Source organism: Aptenodytes forsteri, unplaced genomic scaffold, assembly GCF_000699145.1.
Source record: "Aptenodytes forsteri isolate BGI_AS27 unplaced genomic scaffold, ASM69914v1 Scaffold20, whole genome shotgun sequence".
Lineage (NCBI taxonomy): Eukaryota > Metazoa > Chordata > Aves > Sphenisciformes > Spheniscidae > Aptenodytes > Aptenodytes forsteri.
The window spans coordinates 2944135-2970852 of NW_008795523.1; the positions used below are offsets into that span (position 1 = coordinate 2944135).

At 36.6% G+C, this 26718-nt stretch overlaps 1 protein-coding gene across 1 annotated transcript in view; it reads left to right on the forward strand.

Moving 5' to 3' along the window:
* The window catches only part of RNGTT (RNA guanylyltransferase and 5'-phosphatase), a 186610-nt gene that overhangs the window by 35165 nt on the left and 124727 nt on the right, over positions 1-26718 (forward strand). Inside the window, exons 8-9 of the mRNA XM_019472759.1 lie at positions 11456-11591; positions 18152-18223. Of these exons, the coding sequence (XP_019328304.1) occupies positions 11456-11591; positions 18152-18223 (208 nt within the window). The remainder of the gene's footprint in view (positions 1-11455; positions 11592-18151; positions 18224-26718) is intronic.

Genomic DNA, 26718 nt, shown 5'->3' on the forward strand with positions numbered 1-26718 from the left:
CCCCTTCCCAGCTTCTTGTTCACCCCCAACCTACTCGCTGGTGGGGTGGGGTGAGAAGCAGAAGAGGCCTTGACTGTGTGTAAGCACTGCTCAGCAATAACAAAAACATCCCTGTATTATCAGCACTGTTTTCAGCACAAACCCAAAACATCGCCCCATACTAGCTACTGTGAAGAAAATTAACTCTATCCCAGCCAAAACCAGCACAGTCTGTTAGTTTCACAGCTGTTGGGCTAGGTTGAAATCTTTTTTTATCTTAATGCTGCATTTGGAGTGTGTGGTTTGGGGTAGGTTTTTTTTTTGGGGTGGTGATGGTGTATTTCTGTATTTATTTATTTATTTATTACTAAGGCACATCCATATCACTGCTGCTTCTCTATCTCCTGAAGTCTGTTTTTTAAATCATTGAATCAATGTAGAGGAATGAATAAATAGGTGTGACAGAACATATCATCCCCAGTCTGTATCCAAATTGACTCAAATGGCCAAAGAAGGCATTCTTACTCTAGGTTGTGGTTTCTCATTTGTATGTGCCTGCAACAGTGTCAAGAGTCTGAAAAGATGTGGTAGAAGGAAGCTGTTGTTTTTGTGTCCCTTTCTTAAGTGGTTAAGGAACATTGCTGATGTGATACCATACGGAAGGTGTATTTTGTGATGTGCTGGCTTGGTGCTTCACAGTTCTGAAGCCTTTTGACAGCTCACAGAGTTTTATGGGCACAATTCTGAGCTCTTTGAAAAGAACTACTTAACTGATTATTCATATATAACTATTTGAATATTTGGACAGATTGTCTTCTAAGCAAGCTCTTTTGTTTATTTATAAATAGTTAATGCATTAAAATGCTTATTATGTAGCTTGTGATATGAATACTAATCTTAGAGTGTTCAACTGTATTCCTAAAACGTTCTAATTAGATCAAGATAAATGGTGTGGCTGCATGTGTACCTGATGTTCAAGTGCAAGTATCAGTGATTAGTGGTTTGTTTATTTATTTTCTTTTTTCCCAGACCACTTTTAATAGTGGAACAGCGTGTCCTGTACTGCTGGTTCTCTTGGGGGGATTACAGGCACATCCATGAAGTGTAATGGCTTAAGCTTATTCAGGGAAGAATGACATTCAGTTTGTAAAGTTTAACTATATGAATATCTAGGGCAGCCCTTTCCCTGGGAGCTGATCTTCTAATCTGTGAGCACAAATGGCAGTTGTGCTCTTCTGTGGTTTGTGCCTGTGATGTAGACAGAATTGACCCAGCATACCTTCTTGCACAAATCAGTTCAAAGTTAAGGGAACCTCCTTTTTCAGAGTTGTGATGCTCTTTTCTTGACTGCAACGTTATGGGCCTCCATGAGAGATGTTATGGTTCTCTTGCTTGGGGAAAGGAGGAGTGTAACTACTTGTCATCTGATGCTAAATTCATTTGTTTTTCTTTCTTATACCACTGTGTAACTGCTGCTTTGCATTTTTTTTTTTGAGCCTGTTGCTTCAGGCATGAATATCCCTCTAAATCTGCAAGATATTTTCAGACTAAAATTTGTGGAGGAGGGATGGAGTCAAACATGTTCAAGCAAGCTGGAAGCTCAATATCTGCAATAAATAATAATGATAATAAAAAAAATAAGAGAATTCAGTAGTTCAGTCAAGCTTGAGGTATAATTTGTTCCATTAATCTTACAGCTTTTAAAAAAAGTATTCAGAACATTATACTGTACAGTTGTTTTCCAATAGTGTTCCTGCCCCTAATGTAGAAATGTACTTTAATATGTAGTTGACCACATAGCATCATTAAAATTTGGGTGAAACAAAGAAAATCTAGCATTTAAAATAAATCTGTCGGTATACAGATTCTCTTACTAGGTCACATCTTTTCTGGCTAGTTAACATTTCTTCTTTTGTTTTACATCAGGTATGGCATAATGCACTATAAGAACTCTTCAATATATAGTAGTTGTAGATTAATTTACCCTTTGTTGTAGGCCAAATAATGATAACAAGATGACTTCAAATTTAACCCATAAGGTTTAATATCCTTTTAGAAATAAAGAAACAAAACCCCTGCAGCACTCTAACGTAATTAAAACCCTGGAAGGCAGTCAAGAAAAACACTGTAACTGGATAGTCTTTTTTAACCTTGCTAAATTCTTGGTTTTACCAGCTCTGTTGCAGTTTCACAGTCTAATAATACTTTAGATGGAAAATGTAGTTTTACATTGGTTTTGAATTTGCCATCTGTTAAATTAATTAAAGGCATCTTTATCCTTGATTTATAAAACAGGAAAAACTAATGTTTGAACTCAGTCTAAACTATGATACTTTATTAGGAGAAGTGATACCAGTTTCCACATTTCTTACGCATTTTTCCATGCTCCGTAGTATTACCATTATCTCCTTCATTCAAAAACTGACTTCCCTATTAATGCTGGTGTACATAGTATTCCAGGTGAGGGGATACCAAGAAGTTATATAATGATGCAACATTATTTCTGTATTATGCACCAACCTATTAGTTATGTGACCTAGTGATTTGTTTGCATTTCTGTGCTCTCACTGACCTTTAAAAAGTAGCTGCTATATTAGCTTTTGCAGCTGACAGAGTTAAGTTAGAACCTTGTAAGGTGGGGAAGTATGGTCGTATCTCTCTTCCTGCCTGTGTCTTGGTACCTTTTGGATATTGAAACTTGCATTGTTTGTTACTGTAGTTTGGGGCATTCTGAAGATTTCTGTAGTAAATGTTGTCATCTGCAGATTCACTGCCTCACTTTTGATGATTTTCAGGGTCATAACAGTCACAAAAAAAATCTTCTCTGGAGCTTGGGTTGTCAAGGGGATCAAATGAAAAGGGAAACTTGCATTCAGAGTTTAAAGGAGAGTGGTGGCAGGCAAGAATAAGAAAAAGAATTTGATGTTGAGTGAGATAACAGTGGAGGATACTGACGAGTAGTAAAGATTATGGAGACTGAATACCTGTATAAGCTATGGGGTATCTGTTATCCTACAGTGGTAACTTGCACAAAGTGTATATTTGTGGGGAATACTACCTTAACGAATTTTATGGAAATGAAGTTCTGTGGTCTCAAATAAGCAGAATGAATTGATGAATATCAATTCATCAATACCTGGAGGTATTTAAAAGACGTGTAGATATGGTGCTTAGGCACACGGTTTAGTGGTGAACTTGGCAGTGTTAGGTTTATGGTTGGACTTGATGATCTTAAAGGTCTTTTCCAACCTAAATGATTCTGTGATTCTATGAATATCGAAATTAAGCATAGCCCTTTAATTGTCTTATTGATCACTTCATATGTCACAAGGAAATTACTTTTTTTCCATACTAACATCAAGTCAGGGCAGCAGTAGCTTGAAGAAGTGATTCAGAACATGAAGCTGGATATTTGGAACATTGTAATTTCTCACGAAATTAGACACTGGCGTAGCAGATATGCTAGGATAACTTTCTTGACTGTAACATGAGTATTGGAAAGCATTCATTGTTTAGGAAAGATGCAAAATAAAGTTTGAGGGATAACATTTTATTTTTATAATAGCTGAAGGTTAAAAAAATGTTACGGAGTTCAGATTTTTAAAAAATCACTACAGGATTGTTAAGGTAAACTTCTGGGTTAGTGCTGAATCTGCTGCAGATACCCAAACTGATCAGAGTTGTCACTGTGAGCACACTTTAACATCTATTGCAAGCTGAGTGTCTAGATCTCCATTGATGTAGTAAGAGTTTAGCCAACACAGTTATGGAAGCCTAGAGAACTATTCATTTCACCCTGCAGTAGACACCTTACAATTATGAAGCTGAATTCTACCCTCTTTCGAGGGTGGAGAATTGGTGGAGAATTTTGACCAGTGACATATCCAGGTGCTTCTGAACGTAATAAGAGATACATGAGATACATTTACTTACGAAACAGTATTTTATTAAACACCGTATTTTAATAATGAGAAAAAAAAATCTTGATTCTAGAAGATAAGTTTGGGTCATTGATGAATAGGCTTTGCTTTAAACTTAGAACATTATGATTGTAATGAGGGGTAGAAATAGATCAATAATATAGGTTCTCTCTTTCTAAAATGACAGATTTGGATAAATTAAGGGAAGTAGTTAATGAAATCAGAAGGACTGAGGAACACAGTCTGCAGTATAGATGAGGAATGGCATTTCCTCTGAGTTCAACCATTTTGGTAGGAGTTTGTATACCATATAAAGGGAAAACACTTTTTTTGACACAGGAATAGTGGTAGATCTCATGCTTCTGGACTTTGACAAAATTTTGATTTATTATAGAGACTGAGGCTAATGAAGATTGCTAGAATTGTAAGATAGGTAAAGAATGGATTGAAAGAAAATGGCACTGGATGGTTTTGGAAGAAAATACATAGAAAGCCACAAGTGGAGCTCCTGAATATTAATTTTATATTGTCATTAAGAATTTTGAAACAGAAACCAAGTATGTTCTGACAAACAAATGAGGGAGACAAGCCACAGAATTCACTGAGGAGCAGAATAATAAAACTGGAAGGATATTTAGTTGTCCAAAATGCAAGGTCATGAATAAGGAATATTGGAGCTGGAGGCTGTTAATTGGAAATTACTGTCAGTCAGAATCTAAGGGGCTTTTTTGGTTTAAAATACTGGGGAGACTGTTGATGGCAGAATTTAACCTAGAAGTATGCAAGAGAAATATAAAGTGTTGGTATATTCAGAGCAGACTAACTTCCAAGGGCCTGTGTATGTGGTTTTTAAAAATTTTATTTAGAATTTGGATTATCAAGTCAAATACATAATTCTACAGCTGCTTATGTGTAGCAGTGTTTCTTGCTGGCTGATATACTATGTACTTGTGCAAATGAAAACACGTGTACAAGTTTGAAAATGGTATTTGTGGCAGAGCTGTCAGTGTGCTGATTAAAGAGACATTGTTTTCCTTTTGTTTACACACTGAATGTATTATTATGAGTCTTCACATAACTTCCTGTGTTAGTGTATCCAGGCTTTGTCATCCTTCAGGAGACATAGTTTGAAGCAGCGACCATTGCCAGCAGCAATTAATATAAGAGAAGAAAGCAAGCTGAGCCTTCCCCATTTATTGGGACTTCAGGGTGTATTGCTCCATCTGCCACAGGCCAACTTCAAACTTGTCTAATTTAAACTGTTACTCTAGATCCAGCACAGTCTGGATCCAGTCCAGGACATGGAACTGCAGCGGCTTAGTGACACAGATAGATGATCTCCTACTGTCAGTGGATAAAGGGCAGTCATTAATTTTCATTCTCCTGGCCCCTTCTACAGCGTTTGATGCGTCTGGCCAGAAGTTGATGCTGTCTTGCCAGGAGGGAGTGGCAGGGTCCAAAGTAAAGTGCTAAAGTAGCTTGGCCTCATCCTAGGTGATCGATGTATGGAGTGGCAACGCGCTCATGATTTTGAAGTGTTGCCAGTCATAATAGGAAATTAAGAAATTGAAAATGATACTGCAACAGGATTTCATTGTTGCCTCTGTGTCAGCGAACATATTAGTGATGCTAATAGCTATTCTGAGTTGGGTAATGCTTATTTGTGTGGGAGGGTAGCGCTTTCACAAGACTGAATTCTAGGCTGTGTAATGAACTCCCCTGGGAATGGAGAGCTGCCGTGTATTTTGCGCTTAGAGTTGATACATTTTGCATTCTTTCATGTGATAATGCAGACACAAGTGTATTCAAAAAGGGAAAAAAGAAGTGATGACGACGATGCTGTGTCGAAATAAATAATCTTTGATATAGCCCGTCTAAAGAAATACTGTGGGGCAAAGAAAGCTCCTATAGGAGCTGAATTTTTAAGCTTCCTTTGAAAAAATATTTCTAATCCATTTGCTACTTGTAGATTTTTTCAGAAAATTAATTTTGTGTTGAACTCAAGCTCAGAAGATGAGGTCTCAAAGTTTGAGGAAGCTGTGCTATATTTTAATATACTTAAGGTTTTAAAAATCCTATAAAGTACAAAATTAACATATGTAAACTTACTGGTAGGATAGTTGCTGGGATATTGGCTGAGGGAAATAAGTTAAACATAGGTAAGGCACATCATAAAACTGAAGTCAATGGCAGAACTTCTGTGAACTTCTAGGAGATCAATTTCACCGTAAATGTGTTTTGGCAAGCGCTATGCTGAATGTGAGGTACTGTGGTGGGGAGCATTTTCAAAGCTGGTTTTGTGAATTCTAGTAAGCTGGGAAAGAGGATAGGGGCCGCATACTCTGGTGGGTGCAGCATTGGATTTGGAGCTTGGGAGGCACAGTTCTGTTCTTGTTCCTGATTCTGAATGACTGTAGGTTGAGGGAGACCAAGTAATTTGCCTTATTTTGTCTTAAATAATATTTTCCTGAAATGTACTTTTGAATTTAATGGTGAAAAATACTAAACATCCACATAAAGGAGAAGCCACAGTTTTTAACTTATCATTTTCAATGTAGCTCGAGTCAGCTTCACAATTGTGTAAAAACCCAAAGACCTAGTACCACCACCAAAAAAAACTAAACTAAAAATGGAAGTTTAATAAAATCATTCTTCTAGCATGTATTTTGGGCCCAACTGATGTGGACTGCATGAAGAGGTTATAAGTGGAGGCCGATGAGCCTTTGAAACAGTGGCCTTTTTTTGGGTGTGCTAAAAATAATTGATTTCCAAAGAGAAAACTTTTCAAGATGATATTTGGTGGTTGACATTTTTTAAAGTTTAAAGATTAAAGTTATTAATATTCTGCTAGGTGATTTGGAGATCTGCTTGTCTAACGCCAAGAGCTGTAACTCTTTGCTAATGAAATTTTCATCCTATTTCCTGAATTATCGTGTTAATACTAATGTCCAATTAGAATTAATAACGGGCCTTGCCTCAGGACCAGAAGTGAATGAAAAGTAGCTTTTAATGAAACTTTAGATTTTGCGATTTCTATGACTGTAGATATTTTATCTGCTTGTGAGATTAATCTGTGTGGACACTGTGACCCTTTTTTCTTTAACTCGCTTGTCAGAACTTGTCGCTCAAACACGATCCTCTGCTTTCATGTATAGTTATCAAAGGTGAACGAGCAGTTCTGTTATTGCTTTTATTGCTGCTCCACTCTTGCTCTTTTATTCAGTTGTCTTGTTTTAAATTCAGATTGAGCCATCTGATACAGGACCATATCATCTTGTGTACTTGCACAGAATCTAATACAATGGGGCCTGGTTACTAATTGGAGCTTTTGGGTGCTCACACAATGGAGATAATTAGTAATAAATGTACAGCTGTAATAGCAAGTAGTGTTCACAGCATGCAATACGATGCATGACAGTTAAGCTCCTATGTGCTGTTTTAGTTCCTACTGAATGTATTTAAGGAATCATCGTTCTTCTTTCTTTGCCTGTATGGTGTTGCCCAGAGGCACTCTCTCTATTCTGGTGTAAGTGCTTATGCTGCTAATACCTTAATTAACTTCTTCAAATATAACCGGTCAGGGCACATCCGGATAATAATCAGAAATGTACTGATCAGCAGTCTACAAGATTTCTCCAAGAAAGCTTGAAGTGTCATCTGGAGAAAACTTAAAGCCTGATGTTAAGCACATGAACTTATGCTTTTGGAGTTAAACAAGCAAACAAACAAAAAACCCCGACCGACCGACCAACCAACCAACCAACCCCCCTCATTAATTAATAGTTTCACCAAAACCTTGGCATGGTTGCATCTCTCTTTTGCTTCTTCCACGTTTTCAATTATCAGCTGCTCATAGAACACTTCCGGTTGTCAGTCCATCCTTGACCAAATTTCTTCTATCTGACATTGGTAATAATAAGAATTCTGACAAATTTTGTTGTTTGGACCACATTCAGAGTTTTTTTTCAGTACTATATTAAATTGAGGGGTGGGGGTGTTTTCAGGGTTTCAGCTTAAAAAACCCAACCAAACAAAAACCTTTCAAAGCAGATATATCTGTGTCAGCCTAATGTCTTTCTCATTGAGAACTTGTTCAGCTTCTAAAGTCAGGCAAATATATTATCATGAGACCCATGACAAATGGGTCTACATTAAGGTAATTTATTGTCCTGAGACCAAATTTTTTTTTTTTGTCTTCAAAGTAAGTACATGTTGTTTCTCAGTAGCTCTCTGAAGTAAGATACAATTGTGATTCCTGGTGATCTTTGATTGGAAAACTTTTGCATGCAGTCGTAAGACTTACCATTGTCCCTGTCATTTAGAGTTTATGGTATAAACAGCTAGCAGTGACAAAATTCAAAAAGAGAAAGAAATCACGAGAGAAGAGATGTAACGTTAGCGCTGTGGTTTGAAAGAGAAGGAATCTCACCACTAGTGGTTGGTGGGCTATCCAGCTACCAACTCTTAAGTTAATTTCCATAGATTTTGTTCTGGGTGAAAGATCTAGAGAAAGTGGTGGTGTGCCACTCTTACTTTTGATGTTAAACTAATAGATTTTGATGAAAACTTCTATGTGTCGACTGAACCTGTAGTTGTTTTAGGTGGCTGAAAACAAAGCTTTTAACTGTTTGTGGTTTGTGTTTTTTTTTTTTTCCTAAAGCAGTTGTAAGATCTCTTATTGTATCACATTTGCAATGATCATGCAAGTATGGTTTTTTTAAGTGCTAGATCTCTTGAAGAATTAGAACTTGTTTCTGATGCTATTTTGTCAGTGAGGCAAATGGCAATGAAAGCATGTACTTAAAACAGCAATGAATATGTGAGTGCAGAGACGTCCAATTAAGCTTATTTAAAAAATTAAAAGTAAAGTAGTGCGCATATTTTTTTTTCTGTTACTTACACACCTCTTCTTCCCTCCCCATGGATTCTTTAACTTTTGAGAAAAACACAACATGCTCTTTATAATTAGTTTTACGTTTGAATAAATTTACATGGTTTGAAAAATGAATGTTGTCTGTAGATTATTCTTGCTTCTGAAGAACTGGCGCCAAGTCATCTAGTTGAATGTATATTGAATTATTTTTTTCATAAAGCATCTCATGTGCTGCTTTCAGCTCTCCTAATGTTGCATTGATTTAATCTAGTCTCCCCCCCCCCCCCCTCCCCCCCCCTTTGGTTTTCTGATCATATGTGACTGTTTTTTTTGTGGTTGTGTGCTTGTTTTTTGGGTTTTTTGGTTTTTTTTTTTTTTGTGTGCAACTGATATGTAATGTCTTGAAGTACTCATCTTGTGTGTGGAGAAACACAAGTTGAGCTGATGTGTAGTGAATTACGATTGTAGTCATAACACTGAAAGAAAGTATTTATTTAAGCTGCACAGGTGGTACTGTGTTCCTGTAGTCAGATCTACTGATTTCTAGAGGTTGGATCTGTGCAGACAAACAGGACAGCTGCCTGCAGGGTTTCCGGGGGATGCTTGTTGCTTCGTTTTGACAGCAGAGATCCTGTGGGCATTACTTGTAAGAGCAATGATGAATTTTAGAAAAGAGTACTGATAGCTCGTTATTTCTTCATAACCAGGACTTTCCAAGGAGAAATGGATGAATTATGAAAAGTGCTGAGTTTTTTCCCCCGTATACATCCAGTATATTTGAAGACTTTTACAAGTATGAAAAGTTCTTTGCTGAATGTATCTTCAAAATATGCTTGCTCTCTTTAAAAATATTCTGGTGTGGATGGTTAAACTCCTATCATCTTTTACTTTTAATCAAGTGTTTCCCTATTCTGTGCTGTCAAAGAGTCTGCACTGCAATCCAAACGGGTTAGTTGCTCTGGGAAGGTTTGTGTCCCTTCCCTATTTATGTCAGAGGCTATTCAAGAACATTAAATGTTGTGAACTTTTAGAACCACTGAACTATCTTGACAGTTGGTAGTGCTCCTATTTTATTCTCTTTTTGGGTTTCTGTGATTTTTTTACTTTTCTCAGTAGAACTTCTGTAACAACATTTGTGCTTGTAGCACGTCTGTATGCAAGGTGAAATGAAAGGATCAGTGAAAGAAAGCTCAGGTTAGGGTCACGCTCTCAGTTTTGGTGTAGACCACCAACACGATTAGTTATGGCATGATCAGGCATAAGTTAAATTACAGCAGCTCAGGTGGTAATTAGTAAAACTGACATAACTCAGGTTTGACTGAGAGACCAAACTTGGACTGACTTTTGAGTCGTCATGTCAGCTTTGTCTCTTGTACGCTTATTTTTTGCACTGCTCTTAAGCCATGGTGTTTCCTGTCTGATCGTTTGATCACATCTTGATAACTATATTGTTCTTTTCGCTGGTCTTACTAAGTGCAGTCACATCTTGTTGGTTCCAAAAAGGTGCTTTTCTAGTCTTTTTTGCTTTGCCAATCTTCTGAGCCCCACAACAGTTTCTATCTTCCTTTACCATATCAGATGCAAGCTGCTAGTCTTCACTTTCAGCTGCTTGTGGTATATGCTCAGCACCTTTATTACTTCTCATTCACTGTCAAGATGTTGACTTGTTGCAGCTGGAGTTTGGTACTAGTTTCTGCCAAAATTTCTTCAATTTATTTTCTGCAGTCAGGAGGTGTGCTCTCCTAGGCTGCTGCACAAGTTTAAGACCTTTGTCTGTGCAGCTGCCTTGTTATTCTTCCTGAAACTCTACTTTAGTACTCTTGTTGCAAAGATCAAAGAAAACTTTACAAAGGTAACTCAGGTGTGTTACAGCTATCATGCTGTTTTGTGTCTCTTGTGGTTTTTATCTTTTTTTCACTGTTTTTTGTCTTTCTACTTGTTCACTGTTTTTTCTTGTATACAGAATGTTATCTCTATAGAGCAGTCTTCTGTGGGATTAGCACAGAGAGGTCTAAATTAATGACTTGGGCTCCCAAGTACTGTCATAGTGTAAAGAAATTTTAAGAAAATTCAGATGTCTGCAACTGAACCAAGCTCACAAGTTGCTGGTGATAGTGTAGTAAGCTTTGGGGTTTTCTTTGTATGTAATGTGAGAGGAATGTACCTTGGCTAAATTTGTCAGTGTTTTAATGAAAAGTTGGCTGGGGCTTTGCAATGCTGCAGTGTTAGATAACCAATGATAGGCAGGAAAGGTGTTTCTTTTGAATGAAACTCTGCAGATTTATACCAGGCAAAGTTCTGGTCCACTTAATAAAGGAAAAACTGGAATAAAAGTTCTGTTAGCTGAATCTAACTGAATTAGCCTCATGTATTTCTTACAGCATTAAAACCTCTGTTATTTTTAATAGATTTTCAAGCATCATTTTATCTGGACACAACATTCTTTTCTATATATATTCTGAACTTTTATCTTTGAAATATTTTCTTTGTGATAATTGCATTGAACTAAATTATCTGCTTTCCTGAAGCAACAGGTTTAAGCTTTTAACTGTAAAAAATGCCTTCTAAAATGCTTTTTTATAACATGTCATGATTGCCTTTTTTTAGCACTTACTATAAATCAAAACACTAGAGATTTAGAGGATATACCTTTAAGTATAATATCTTAACATTGCCTTTGCAGGTACATGATGCTGATTGATGGCAAGAATGAAGTTTATATGATCGATAGAGACAATTCGATCTTTCATGTATCTAATCTGGAATTTCCATTTCGTAAAGATCTTCGCACACATCTAACAAATACTCTTCTGGATGGGGTAAGGAGCATACTGTATAATTATTGTAACAATTTCAGTGCTGTTTGCTTTTGTTCAGAAACAGGGCGAAGTTTTTAGGCCTGGATCAGTGAATCATGGGATTTCAGGAGTAATATAGATTCAGTCACTGGCGGAATGTGGGAATCACACTTCATAGGTTATTTCTTATCTACAGAATAGCAGCGAAGACTGCTCTGGGGGGAGCTCTTTGTCTTTGAAATAAATCAAGGTATTGAGATGACATTCTCTGAATATGAGAAAAGGCTTGAAGAAAATCTAAAGAAATTATTGCAAAACCTCATCTCTTATTATAGCTTTATATTTTGATACAGTAAACATGGTCAATTTGATCCAGTTAATGTAAATATTTCTGAAATTTGATAAAATTTTTGTCATCTTTTGATAGACTTTTGTGAATTGGTCTTTGCTTCTGTCACCTTTATTTTCAGCTGATCTGAATTATTGACTGATTTAGAAATGGCTTAGTTGTATTTGTTTAAGACTAAAACATTTCTAAGTTGTCATGCTAATTTAAATTATGTAAACCTGCTAATGAACTTTTAAAGCTAGTTGTAAACAAGCTGCAAAACATCTGTATTTGTTGTTTGAAGGCTGGCCTGGAGTATTCTTGGTAAACTTTTCAGAACAGTAACCACAAGAAGAGATTATTCCTTTCTTGACCTTCCTATTTTAGATAAGCAAAAGAACTTCATTAGCTCTTATGCTAAATACCTGTCAATGTAGATGAACACAGTTACCTATCATGTTGCAGTAGCATTGGAGGCTCTCTACATTGCTGTCACTCTTGTTTGCTGAAGTACTGAATATCTGACATGATCTTCCATATTGGTCTTCTGAAGCCTAATGCACCTTTCAGATATGGGAGACCATATTGTCATTATTAACTTTCTTTCCTTTCTCAGGCCTTTGTTGTTGGTATCCTTCTTGAAATGTCACTTCTGTGAATGATCTGTCTTACTGAACACACGTTTACATGTGAAGCATGTATAAATGGAATCTATAAGGATAATTATTGCAAGGAACAATGTACTGTCTCAGGGGCAGAGAAGTAGATAATGGAATATCTTCCACCACCTCTGCTTCACTGAAAAATTGAAAGCATAATGCAAGAAATGCTATGCTGTCAGCTCAAAAGTGGTTGCACAAGCTGTCATGTCTGGTAGGAGCCTCTTCAGCCAGGCAGCTTCCTAATGACATACATAATAATATTCTTAATGACATACATTAAGTTCCGTACTGTTGAGATAAAAAGCCTGGTATGATTTTTTTTCCCCTGCTCTTTTTACGGCTCTTGAGAAAGTAATGGCTTGCCAATGTCCATATTGTGCAATCCTAGGTGTTCTTCATGGAAACTGCTGTTCTTTTTTTTTGTGTTTCAAAACAGACGTTTTAGTAAGGGTGGCTAATATGTACATGGTGGGAGACAGGGATGCACATATATTGATAGATGTGCATAAATGTGGCTGTGGGGTGTGGGAAAGGGGCTCTGATCTGGTGTGTTGTTTCCCAGGTTTATAGTATAAGTCTCTTAAGAATAAATGAAGTTCAGTTACCCAGGACGTGAACTATTACTTCCCTTAATTTGTTGTTTTGTAAAAGTTTGACTGTTATAGTGCATTTCAGTATTTCACTTTATTGGCATAAAATTAGTCTTACTGTGATTTCTGCCCCCCCCCCCCCCTTAGATCGCAAAAAGGGTAAAGCAGAAAGGCCAAGCAACTAAAACCTTTCAATGGATAAATACTTTTCATAGTACAGATTTCTAAATTTATTTAAGTATGGTCAGTTAAAAAAAAAAACAGCTGTTGATGGGATATTTTTCTTTTCAATTGAAATTCCTTTCAACAGGTTTGAGAATAAAATTTGTCTATTATTTGAAGCATCAGAACAGCTTAACTTTGTAATTGAATATTTGTTTAATGTCGGTGCCAAATGATAATTTCCATGACTGTTCCTTTACTCTGGATATATGCATGATTTCTTTCTTTTTTTTAATCCATGGGAAGAAAATTTTGGCTTTTTTCTGTTAACATATTTTGCTAATTAGTGCTGAAGGGCTGTTGAAGTTAATTCTTTAATTACAGGTTGAAGTAGTTCATACTTACTCCCCTTGAAGTAGCTTTCTGTCTTTCAGAGAATGAAAGTACAGAATGAGGTGGCCCAATTGGCATTGCTTTACAGTAATCTTAAAAAGTATGAGAAAGAAGGAAAGACAAAACAGAGGTATCAGTGCCATGCAGCAAAACAACTACTGGTGTTAAGAATACAAAAGATCATGTAATTTTCCCTAACTTTATTTAGAATGACAGTGTATATAAAACTTTCATAAAGGCAATTTCCATTAATTCACTGATCTATTAACTTGCTTTAAGGCTTCTGGTGTAAGCCTTTCACGTGGTTGTCTTTGAGAATTTCAAATGCATTTACGGTTCACTTCAGGCTGAAATTACTTTCAAACAGTTCTTACTATGATCAGTTACGTCTTGGGTGATGAGAGATCTGCAATACTCCGTGCTCATCTCAGCTCTTCAGTTGTGATTATTCTCCTGGCATGGAAGAAAGCTTTCTGCAAAGCTCATTAAAGCTAATTTGTATATTACCTACAGGTGACTAGTATAATATGAAGTATTCCTTTAGAAGCCAAGTGTTTTGCATCCATACTGCTATCTGAGGGAATGCATGGATTTTTGTTCAAGTGTTTTGGCTGTCATGCAGAAAACTAATTAGTTATTTTCAGGAACTTTCTTGGCATTCTGCTTAGCTTTGGAACAGTTGAGTAGAAAATGCAGAGGCATTCTTAGGCTTGACACACTTTTTACAATTTTAATACAATTTTGTATCTATTTTATTTATATATAAAATATTGTTCACATTTGAAGACTTAGGAGGGCCAAAGGACTCCAAAAGTGGAGAGCGAGACTGAGATTGATTTATGTTTTTGTATCAGTACAGACCTCACTTATTTGTAAGCTTTCTCAGAAATGGCATAACTTACAACTTTCTGAGTTTGCAAAGGCTGGTACTTTGTGCAAAATAGACTTTAAAAAAAAAAAAAGTCTTTTCATTCCAGAAATACGGCAGCGGCTAGAATTGTGTTAAAGGTAAATGGACAAGGGAAAGGCAAGACACAGGAGGAAAAGGAACAATAGACAGATGTGTGATTAGATCTGATTCCATACTCTGCGTCAACAAAAAAATACATTCTGCAAGTGGCTGCTAAAATGAGATCCTTTGCTTTGTGATTAAATTTTGGATTATTTTAAGTCCAAGTTGTTTGCTAGATATGTGATTCAAGGAAAAAAGAAAAAGTCCATGAGCTGTCAGTCCAGCATTGTTCTTTTGGTACTTGTCCACCTTAAAAGCTCTTAGCACAGTTGCTGTTTCTAATAGCTGTAAGACTATCTCTGCAGCACCAGAAGATTAAGTAAAGGAGATGAACACCAGCACAGTTTTGCCAGATTACATCAAAGAAACTGGCCATTGGACCTTGTTTGGCAAGCCTGCAGGTTAAGCTAATACCTAAACTAGCAGCTAATGGGCAAGTGGTAAAGATCATACTTACTAGCAGTGATAATTTTAAAACACACAATAGTGGCTGTAAGTCTATGTGGGGTCTATTAAAGGAAATGGATCTTATGGATACTTTTGTGTTCTATTATCATGTCATGTGAGTGGTTTTGTGTTTAAGTTTTTAGTTATCTAAAAATTGGCTTAAATATAGCCTTATAGTGTCAGGTTATTACTCAGATCAGAATGAGTGAGTTTGAATGGGATCAGTTTCTCAAATACTACATTTTCCCAACAGTCTCTGAACTTACCTTTGAGGTCTATTCCCTGAGGTATTTTTCAATTCTCATAATTTCAAGGAAGATTCTGAAATCAGACTGTTAAATAATGATGTGTTAGAGTATTTCTAATCTAAGTCGTTCTTATGATCACGTTACAGCTTTTGCCTTACAACAGTTGTATTGATGTAACTAATGGAGCCCTGAATGTTGTTGTCATGATGGAGATGAGCAGTGCAGGAATTTGTTATCTCTACTTCTAAGGCATATTGTGCTACTGTTTATTTGCTCTGGAAGGTGGGATTTCAGTCAAGATGTGAAAAGAGAACAAGAGGCAGGGGAGGAAGAAAAGAAGTGAGGATGTGAGGAAAGAGGCTAGTTTGACCAGTAATAGAGTCAAAAAGGTTTATACATGTCTGAAGAGGAGAAAAAGTTTCTTTATAAAATGAATTGTCTTAAAACTGAACATTCCAGAGAAGGTTTAAAAATCATTCTTGGTCCTCTTGGCTGTATTTTATAATTCTTCTTAAACTGAATATTCAGAGATTCAGATTTTGAAAATGAGGCATAAAATCGTGTAATACCAGGCATTGAAATGTTTTCAGGGTTTTGCATACAAATGCTAGCTTTGCATCAAAGCTGAGGCTCTGAATATACATGCTGAGGAAATGAGTCCTTAAACCTTAAATATATGTTCAATTACATTTTTTTTTTAAATTTCTTTCACCTGCTAATGCGATTGAAACTTTAAAGAAATATGGTAGCATTCTTTTGTTTCAGTTTTACTTTGTTATTCATTTCACCTGATTGCTATCAGGAATTCCTGGTGGATTTTTTTCCCTTTTTTTCTCTCTCTTTTTTTTTTAAATTACATTATATCTTTACACACTCTTCCAAGTTTGAACATCATGCCTTCTTTCTCTCTTAGGGTGTACCTGCTCCATCTGTTCTTGCAGTTAGTTGTAAAATTTATTATCAAAGAAGGCATTGCAGCATTGCATCTGCTGTTCCTTTGATAGCTCACCAGTCTTACCTAAATACTGGAAAGTAACAGAATGGCATTTTGTTACATTGCTTCTATGTAGACTTTTTGCAAATGTTACTTGACAGTACCTGTGACTAAATGATTTTTAGAGTTAAGAGTAAGATACTGTAGTGTTACAAAGGAATATTTTTCACTCATGGAATTAATTTTTTTTTTTTTTTTTAAAATGATGTGGAAAGATGTGTAAGGTCACTTCAGGTAGTCATTCACAACACCTGTGAATGCTGCATTTGGCTGTGAAAGCCCAATCTCCATGTCAGTATTGTGTTCACAGAAGATGAGATTTTGAAAATACTAAGTGGGCAACTTATAGTTCCCAATGGCTTTTGAGAACAACAGGTTCATGGCTTCTAGTTTAGTTTTAATTGCTTCAAGCTTTGTGTTTGCTTTAAAACAAATCTATGTTTTTACAACTGCTTGCTTATTTTTCAAAGCCAAATGTGATTAAATACTAGGTACAATTCAAGAAGCTTAGTATGTTTACAGACTGAAAATCAGTCTTACATAGAGACTCGTTTGCATTTACTTTGTAGAAGTTATGGATTCTAAAAGAAGTTAAAAGATTGTAAAACATAAAAATGCTACTGACCTAGCAAGAAACAAACTAAACAAAATTAATTTGAGTTGATGTAAAGTTCTCTTTTGGAATAATACTTGAGCTCACAATGTTGTTTTCATCATCTTATAGTGAAATATTTTCACCTTTTCCAGTAGTTTTCTCTCATATGTGTGAATTTGATATTGGCAGCAAAAAATCCTTAGCTGATCCAACTAACTTATTAGCCAAAAATAGGGCGGGGGAAGTGGGGGAGGGAGAAGATTGATTGCATTTAGAAAAGTGAATATTTCAAAGTTTTCTCTGAAAAAGGTCTCCCAATTGGTTGATTGTTACCATTTTCAATCATGACTAATTTATATGAAAATAAATATTTTTGATTAGTTTATCAAACTAATAACCTATGTCTAATTCTTATCATAGGAAGCCTGATGTAAGCACCAGCATGTAAGATGTATATATTTTTGTATGTACCATTAAGTTCAGGAAACATTTTTGTGTTTGGATGTTGATCGTTAATAGTCTTTCTTCTAGCTGACATATTTTCAAGATGGTTTACCAGTATGTATTGAATGTTAACTAATTTCATGTGATACAGATAGTATCTGTGATATTTATTTCCATTTGAAGGAATCCTACTGTTTAGTCACAATGCAACATTCAAGCAAATTGCAGTTGTCACTGCTGCCTAGGACACAGTTAATGTGAAAAGGTCCAACCTGAGCTTAGAAAATAGATGTTAATATTTGTTCTTTACTTCCTTGCTGTTGTACTACTTATTGTATGTGAGATTTCCAAAAGTGCTTGGTTGACTTAGGATCGCAGTTCTTACTGAGGTTTCTAAAAACTCATTATTCACTCAAGAAAGGTAGTGATTTTGAAAGCTGTGGGGAAACTAATGTATAAATGTTGCAGATCAGAATGTGGAGCCTTAGTACAGCTTCCTGGCTGCTGTATTGAATGCTTCATGAGAGGTATTTAAGACCATAATAATATTTTTGTAAACTTGACCTATTGTAAAATCTTTGTGATAATAAAGATGTGTCCAGTGTTTGATTGCATCACGCTTATAGGTACGTGCACTAAGTATAAATGTGTTGACATTATTCTGTATTCATGAAATAAATGTAAATGACATCTCTCTTCTTTTAAGGAAATGATCATCGACAAGGTTAATGGACAGGTTGTCCCTCGGTACTTGATATATGACATTATTAAGTTTAATGTAAGTACTTTCAGTTTTATTGCTTTTATCATTAGTTGTTGATTCTCATTTCTATTTTAATCTTATTTGTATACGTAAGAGCTTCAGAGTAAATTTAGACACCAAAAAGGTTTGGGTATTTTGTAATTCGGTAACAAGCAATGTTTCAGAATTAAGATTGAAAGCAGCCTTATAACTCTATCCCAGCCGAAACCAGGACATAGATGTTGATTTATTTCCACTTGCTCAACAAAAGATGGCGGTTTGAAAGAGTCCACTAAGCGCTGTTGGAAAATTTCCCATTTCTAGAGCATGTTTGAACTATTTAGGCAGTGAAATTGAGAGGGGATGGAGAAGTTAGCCTGTAAGTGGTGTATTTGTTACCAGAGCATCACAGTGGTCCTTGTTAGGCTGCTCCATCATCTCTTTCTCAAATTTCTCTTTGAAACCAGGCAACTGGTCCTCTGGTAAGTCCTCAACAGCACGCTCTCCTGTTTACACTGGCTGCAGGGCAAATATGTAATAAAGAAATATATTGTGGAAGTTGTGGAAAAGGAGAAGCCTTTGTTGACAGGTAGGAATGAAGTCTTTGTGGTCACAAGAAAGAGCTGTTAAACAGTACAGAAAATGAGAAATTTTTTTCTTTAAAGCAGCTTTCAAATATGGTAAAGGTTTGAACGTCACCAAAGGGCTCTTGTATGTTATCTCTTATAATTTTTTTTTTTTAAATTTCTTGTATTTTCCCTCCAAAAGTAATGATAAATGTGGAATTTGAAGTTAGTCAGGGGTCTTATGGCAGGGTCTCCTACTGAAGCTTATTTGAAGACCTAACCTTGACAGTGCGTTCCACTTGTTAGCCCTTACTATGAAATAAATTTTCTAGTGATTTCTCTGTTATGTCTCAGGAAGAGAAAATGTCCTTCAGGAAGGATCAATTTAACTATATGTATCTTTTTAAAACAATGTTTAAAATACTTCTGTGAAAACAGAAAGTGTGTACTGGTTGTGGCTGGGGTAGAGTTAATTTTCTTCATAGTAGCTAGTATGTGGGTATGTTTTGGATTTGTGCTGAAAACAGTGTTGGTAACACAGGGATGTTTTCGTTACTGCTGAGCGGTGCTTGCACAGAGTCAAGGCCTTTTCTGCTTCTCACCCCACCCCACCAGCGAGTAGGTTGGGGGTGCACAAGAAGCTGGGAAGGGGAGGATGTTTGGAGTGATGGCGTTTGTCTTCCCAAGTCACTGTTACGCGTGATGGAGCCCTGCTTTCCTGGAAATGGCTTAAACACCTGCCTGCCGATGGGAAGGAGTGAATGAATTCCTTGTGTTGCTTTGCTTGTGTGCGTGGCTTTTGCTTTACCTATTAAACTGTCTTTATCTCAACCCACGAGTTTTCTCACTTTTACCCTTTTGATTCTCTCCCCCATCCCACCAGGGTGGGGAGTGAGCGAGCAGCTGCGTGGGGGTTAGCTGCCTACTGTAGTTAAACCACAACAATGTGTTAAATTTAGTCACTAGACCTGTGACTAAATAGCCCATGGAATAACACTCTAGTATCTGTTAATGCTTCTGGAAAAACAAAATTATTGTTTCAGTGCTCCTAACAGGACAAACAGTATTACTAAACCATAGTGCATTTCAGACTTCCTAAACTACCATTGACTCCTCCAGACTTGAGTAAGATACTACTCAGCTTGAGTAGGCCACTCAGTGTAAGTGGGTATTGCAAATGTAGGCATGGTACTAGTCACCAAAAATGACTTTGGTATTCTTGGAAGTGTAGTCATACTGTGACTTAGGACAGCTGCTTTTAAAAGTAATAGTTTGTGGGGAATACATGTTAGATTAGGAATAGAAGCTTTTTGTTAACCTATTTTAATTCTGCATCTTGATGATCTTTTCTTTAACCTTTCTGAAAAGTAGCTGTTAGTTTCCTGGATCCCTCCTATAATTAGGACTTTGCAGTAAGCAGAAATTCCTTGTAGACTTCTGAAAAAGAGGATCTTCTAAAACCACTCCTGGGTTCTCATTTTTCCTTTACATTTTCTTACTTGTTTCTCTGACTGTGATTCCATGTTTATTTACCGTCATGTCTTTTCTTGTCTCTACTCTCACTTTGTGTCTAACCTGCCATTCACTGCTGTTACTTTCCCTTTGAAAAATAAATGTGTGGTAAGAAGTGCACAGTCTCCTTCCCTCAGTTTGGGATATGCATATACTGTCCTAGCAAAACATTTTTTGAAAGTCATAATTACTTTGGTGAAACATTTTTTGGAGTGGAAAGGGAGGAAACCCTCATTCGTAGCGAAGTGTCCAGACTTAACATGAAGAATCCCACTTGGCAAACAGGAAAAATGATCAGAGGGTTTCCAGAGGATTGTTAAAGTTTGGGAAATGTTTGCTTTTGAGCAGAGCTGTAAATGTGTTAAAGCTTGTTTGGTTTTGTTGGTTTGTTTTTTAAATATACTGGGAATGAGAGAGAGGAGTTAGTAACTACATAATACTATTTTAATGTCAAGGACAAATTAAGATAACGTTATCAGTATGAGAACAAGCCAGGCTTCAGCTGCAAGAAGTCATTAGCAGTGGTCCTACTACAAAGATTAAAAAACACAGTGGTTTTTAGGTTAATTTTAGAAGCTTAATTACAAAACTGGGCACCCGAGGATGTTCGGCTTGGCAGGAAATGATCAACAGAATTTTATCACCAAGAGAGGTAAACGTATTGAAAACTTGTAATTGGCAAGAAAGGGTAAGTTCCTTTTTAAGTTGTGTAAGTTAGATTTGTGTAAATTATCCTAGCAGAGCTTCAAATCAAACAATTACACAAAGCATCAGTCCTGTTTAAAAACAAAACACCCTCTTGCCCTGAAACAAACACCACCACCATCACCACCACCCCCCCAAAACCCCCCAAAAAATACAAAACACCCAAACCCAACACAACCTGACAGACAGCTATATGAGGCGCTCTGGAATTCGACATTGCTCCTTTTCATCTTGAAAATAGTTGTGTCTTCTGAAGGTGAATGGTGGAGTTACTGTACTCACTGTCCGTCACATGAGTTACAAGATTTCCAGCATGTCCCCCATCTCATCCTCCACAGTGACTCAGCATACTCTGCTGTTAGAGATGCGACGTTGCAGCTGGGGAAATGTGAATACAAACCCTGTTGATGAACACCTTTGCTCAGGCAAACTTTATGTTTAAGTCAGGTCTAGTGAACGAGAGATTTTCAGCTGACCTTATTCTCAAATGCTCAACCTATTTTGCTTTCGCCATCCCATACTAGCTAAGTGTTACAAAGTTTTCTGTCTTTGTCAGAAGATTCCTTCTGAAATACTGCATTCACAAACTCTACATTAAGTCCCAAAGACTTATGTGCACTATTAATACTGCTGAGAATTTGTGTGTTAGGATGACCAGCACTAACACAAAAATACAGAAGTTAGTACTACAATAAGGTAATATGTAATTTTTCAGAATGCACCATGTATTTATAGTAGGATTTATGTCGACTTGCGCCCCTCAGGATGACTGTAAATAGTACAGTGAAAGCTGTTAACATGTATACAGAAAAATCATGGATTTAAATTTTAGATCACAGTAAAATAATGTCACATAATTTAAAATTTCCAAATGTCATTTACTGTAATATCACTTTGAACTATTCTCACTATATTTGGTCAGCATTATTGTCGTGCTTCAAAATCGCAGTGTACTCCATTCTTGTATTTATTTTAGTTCTTCGTTATCTTGGTTTTAGGGGGCTAAAGAGTGTTAAAATTAGTGTTTGGAAGTGTAGCAGTTGAGACAGGGCAACCTTATCTCTCTTCTATGCCATATTTCTCTGGCTTTTAACGAGGGGACATGTAGGGCTGAAGACTGATAACCTAAATGAAGCCCAAAGAGCTTAGCCTGGCTTCTCTGTGTATTTAATTAACTTTAATTAACTTCAAGTTAATTAAATGCCATGACTACTGTTGCTTTTTATGAGCAGAAATGGTGAGAGGGTATGTTTATTCTTAAAGATGTATGTTTAAAGTTTCAGTCTAAAAAACAAAGATCCCAAACTATAAATAGTTGTGTTCAATTTGTCCCTGGCAGCTCTGGCATTTGAAAAGTTAAGTGTTTAAGAGACAAATGTCCATTTGAGATTTAAGAGAAGTAGCGGTCTGCTAGTAATAGATCATCTGGGAGTAAAAGTAAAGGGTTTCATTTTATGTACAATACTATGATTTTGGGAGAACATCATGGAATCGTGGAGCTGAGTGTCTCAGTACATCACGGGATCTTTCTTCAGACTTAGTCAGGATTTCATCTGAGTGTGACCCAGAGGAGGAAAGGAAGTCATCTTAAACAAGGATGGCGTGATCATCAGGAGAGAGTGGTACAGAAACTTAACAGTGAGCAGAGGCTATAGAAACAAATGAAAGAGAATAATAAGGGAGAAAAATGAGAGAAAGCGAGTGGACAAAAATCTACCTTTTACAAATTTTAATCACATGGTTATCGGTGAGGCTTATTGTTACTTAGCTTTTTGGTTTTCCTGTGTTATATCAGAAATAAACTACAGTAGCCTTCTAGAAGTAACTGCAGGAAACCAAGAAAATAGACTGGTTGAAATATGTACTGTGTATTTGGCTCTAGATGTCTACACAGGAAAAGTCTTAGGAAGAAGGAAAAATAAAAATTGGGTTTCGGTGATTGGGAGAGACCTATACGGGAGTTCTTAGGGAAAACATGGGTATAATTTATCTTGGCTGTCTCTTTCCATGATAAATTTTGTATTGAATTCTGATGGTTATCACCTATAGCTGCTGCAAAAGTCGGTCTTCAGGGATGCTGATGGAACCCTTTGACTTAATTTCTTTTTAATCCCTGTTTCTGTGACATCTAGTTTCTAGAAGTTTGTGGTAACGAATCCCATTGTGTTACAAGAGATGCTTATGTCAGGAAAACCAAGTGATTCTTCAGGAGATTGAAAAAGATTTTTTTGTTGTCATCCTCTCTAGTCTGAATCATGATGTTGATTATTATTAATAGCAACTCAAAATATGACATTGCTCTGTCACTGCTTTCATCTCACATGCTAAAATCAAATTCATAGAAAGGAAGCTACATGCTAGTGAAATAAGCCCACCTTTTGGCCTCAACTCTGAGGAAACGCAGAGCAATCCCTACTTTTCCTTTTCTGCTTGGCTTGGTTCTTTCTAGAAAGAGCAACTCAGAGTACATAAAATCATCTCTCAAAGCCCATCCTGAGAGGCTGCATACACCTATTCTAAGAAGTAAAACCATGCAGGGGGCAGGGTCCTGCTACTGAAACTTTATCCTCTTTTTAAGTAGTTAAAATCGTCCCTGGTACAGTTTTGGCCCTTGCTACAGTGCCCTTGAGCAATTCTCAGGAAGAGTTTAAAGTTTAGCGTTGCTCAGGGACTGTTATTAGCAGGTGTTCTGAGATGTCACCATCCTCTTTTGGAGCGTTAGAGTATGAACGTGGTCAGACAGCCAGTGGCTTCAGGGCCAGAGATGAGGCCTTTGCCGTGTTGGTTCACCAGTGTAGTTGTGCCCAGAGTGTCTTCTAGTTCACAGAGTTGGGGCTCACCTCTCTGAAGTTCAGAAAGTGCTGTTTTGTGAAATGTCAGTATTCTGCCATTGATATGCCTTTAGGGGCTTAGGGCAGAGGACAAGAAGGCTCCTTACATTGAAAAGAAGAGAGGAAATAAAGTGGAATAAAAAATAGCAGTATATCATGACATACAGAAGAGTTCTGTTATAGGGAGTAAAGGAAGATCCAAGAAGCATCAAAACTAGTATGCCACTTCTGCTCGTCTATGGAGAAGATGGCACCAATATGGGAAAGATGTCATTATCCTGTCAAGTTGCGTTTGGCATGTGAAATGTTTCTAGAAGTAGAAATCAATTGTAACACAGTTTATCTTTTCTTACAACCTAAATGGAAATTTTTTCTAAGAAGAATCTTTTTCTCACTGAAAAATGACAAATTATTTCTTAAAAATGCATGTATTTAGTTGGCCTTTAAAATTTTAATTGAGGGGTTTTATGTCCACATTTATGTCACTGGTTGTGCGTGTGCTCTGCACACATGAAATCTGGATTTTTCATATTCCTCTGAACATAAAAGGCTAATTCCTTACAGTGTTTAGTCTTAATGAGTACAGAGCTAAATCCCTGCAATGCCTGTTACTTTTCAGCTTCCTGATTTGTGTCTGTATGTAGTTGAGTTCATTTTTATAATAACTGTAACTGTATGGCATTACCTCTTTCACCTGAATAGTGAATAAAAAGTTCAAATTTGGTGGGTAATTCTAGTGTAACAGAGGAAGCTGACAATAGAATAATTAACAGTCCCAGAAGTAAATACAAGTAAATCCAAATGCCTATTCATTAGAAACAATCCACAAAAGAACGTATTCATTCTCCAGTCATCTTTGAGACAGCTCCTCCTGAGAAACCTTGTTTTGAGAGACTTTTTCTTAGATCATTTTCAATAGCTATGTATAAACACTAAACTTAAGCAACTATTTTTTTCCTTAGTTAAGTATTTAAAACTAACACTGGCATAATGTAGGATCTAATTAATGCATTCTTAGCAAAGATGCTGAAAATGAGTAGTACTTTCCTTTTCCTTTCTAACCCTGGCCTTTAAATTTTTAAACTCTAGCCAAGTTTTCATGAGACCAGATTGCAATGGTAAGAATAGACTGAATGCATGAAAAAGAATAATTATTGTAATGTTTAGAAAGGAGATAGAATTTTGATTAAATTTCCTAATGCTCTGTGCATTAAATTAAGTCAAGATCAAGAATTTTTTGGTTCTCATTATGCATAACAATGCTGTAGCTATTAGATAAAATTTGTCATGGTAAACAGGTATGCTGGTAATAAATCCTGCCCACAGCCAATGTGCTCATTGAATTAATGCATGAAAAAATTTTGTTTTAAATCCCTGTAAAATATTACCATGTCTGACTTTTCCATTACAAACCTCATTTTAAAGTGAGGTAAAGCTCACAGCACATGCTGTCTCTCATTTATTAGCCTATTAACCTTATCTTAAAAATGTACTGTGAAAATTTTGAGGGCACAATTCAGAGATGCAAGCGTTTAATTGCATCTTTTCTGTTTACAAATGCACCTGGCTGCCAGTGACCCCTCTGCTCTTACTGTTGATTCTGAGGTTATTTCTCAAATGGTACCACCTCAAAATACAGATTTAAAATGCTTTTGTGACTAATAGTACCCTGGAAAATGAGGATGCCATGCATGTGTGTACTCTTGCACCCTTTCTATTATTTCTTGCGGAGGCATACCTAACAAGTCTCCAAATGTTTGTAACAGTGCTCTTACTGTGTGTTATGTTCTCAAAATCTGTATATATCACTTCATTCTATCATGGCTCAGAGGTGTCAGGTAAATGCAATACAGAGCATCTACTCCATTGTGTCTCGCTTTGCTTTCTGGTGTCACATTGGGAGAGATGCATTAAGATTGCCTGCAGCTGCACTGCTCTTGACACCTTAATTCCAGAGCCTCTCTGCTATTTCTAAATCCCTTGCTTGAATTTGTGAGGTTACACAGCTGCTAGTGCCACTGCTTTCTCCTCCCATTTTTATAATGCAGTTTACTGGGAGCAGGGACAACTTGGCCAGGTAATTTTTTTTTTTATTCTTTAGGCTATATGGATAGAGTAGCATTACAGAATAGGGAGGGCAACAAATGGTGGGCTAGGAGAGCCTATAAGACGGAGAATCAACACAGTAAGGGAGTGATGCGGCAGAAGCTTTTGGGTCTGTGGAGATGGATCGATAGAAATGCATCTTAGCTAGTTGTCTTTTTCGAAGTCTTTCCTACCTTGTTCCCCTTTCCTGTTGATCATCTTTTATTCATAATTGAAAACCTGACTCGTATGTCTGAGCAGCAAAATTTACAAATCTCCTTACCTATTCTGTACACTTCCAAACAGATAACCTGTGTCTTCTTACCTGTTGCTCCTTGTGCTTGAGTAAAGTGCATATGCAACTGAAAAGTAGCATTTTTATGCATTTTTGCGTCTCTCTTTTTAAAACTCTGTTTTGCTATGATGCCTACAAAAAGTAAATTATTGCTGAAGAGTGATAACTAGTACATGCTGACCAGGATATCTTCAGTGTTTTCGTGTTCTTCATTTTATATTTTTTGTCTAATAAGCTGCTTGTTGTTGGGGAGCATTTTTTACTGTTGTAATTAGTTTGAAGGTTAACTGTTTTACTTGCTGGTTAGATTGTATGAAAAATACATGTGATTTCTTCCTTTCCCTTGCATCTCTGAGTTAGATCCTCCTTTTCCCAACCCAGAGGGCGCTATGGATTGCAGTGAGGGTGGTTTGTTTTCCACATTTGCCAAAATAAAGAATGCTTAATGGAATATTATATAAAAGCAAAGGGAGCATATTAAATTTTGTCATGTCTTGTTTTATTCCCCAAAAGTAAGTGTTTCCATACCTTAGCATG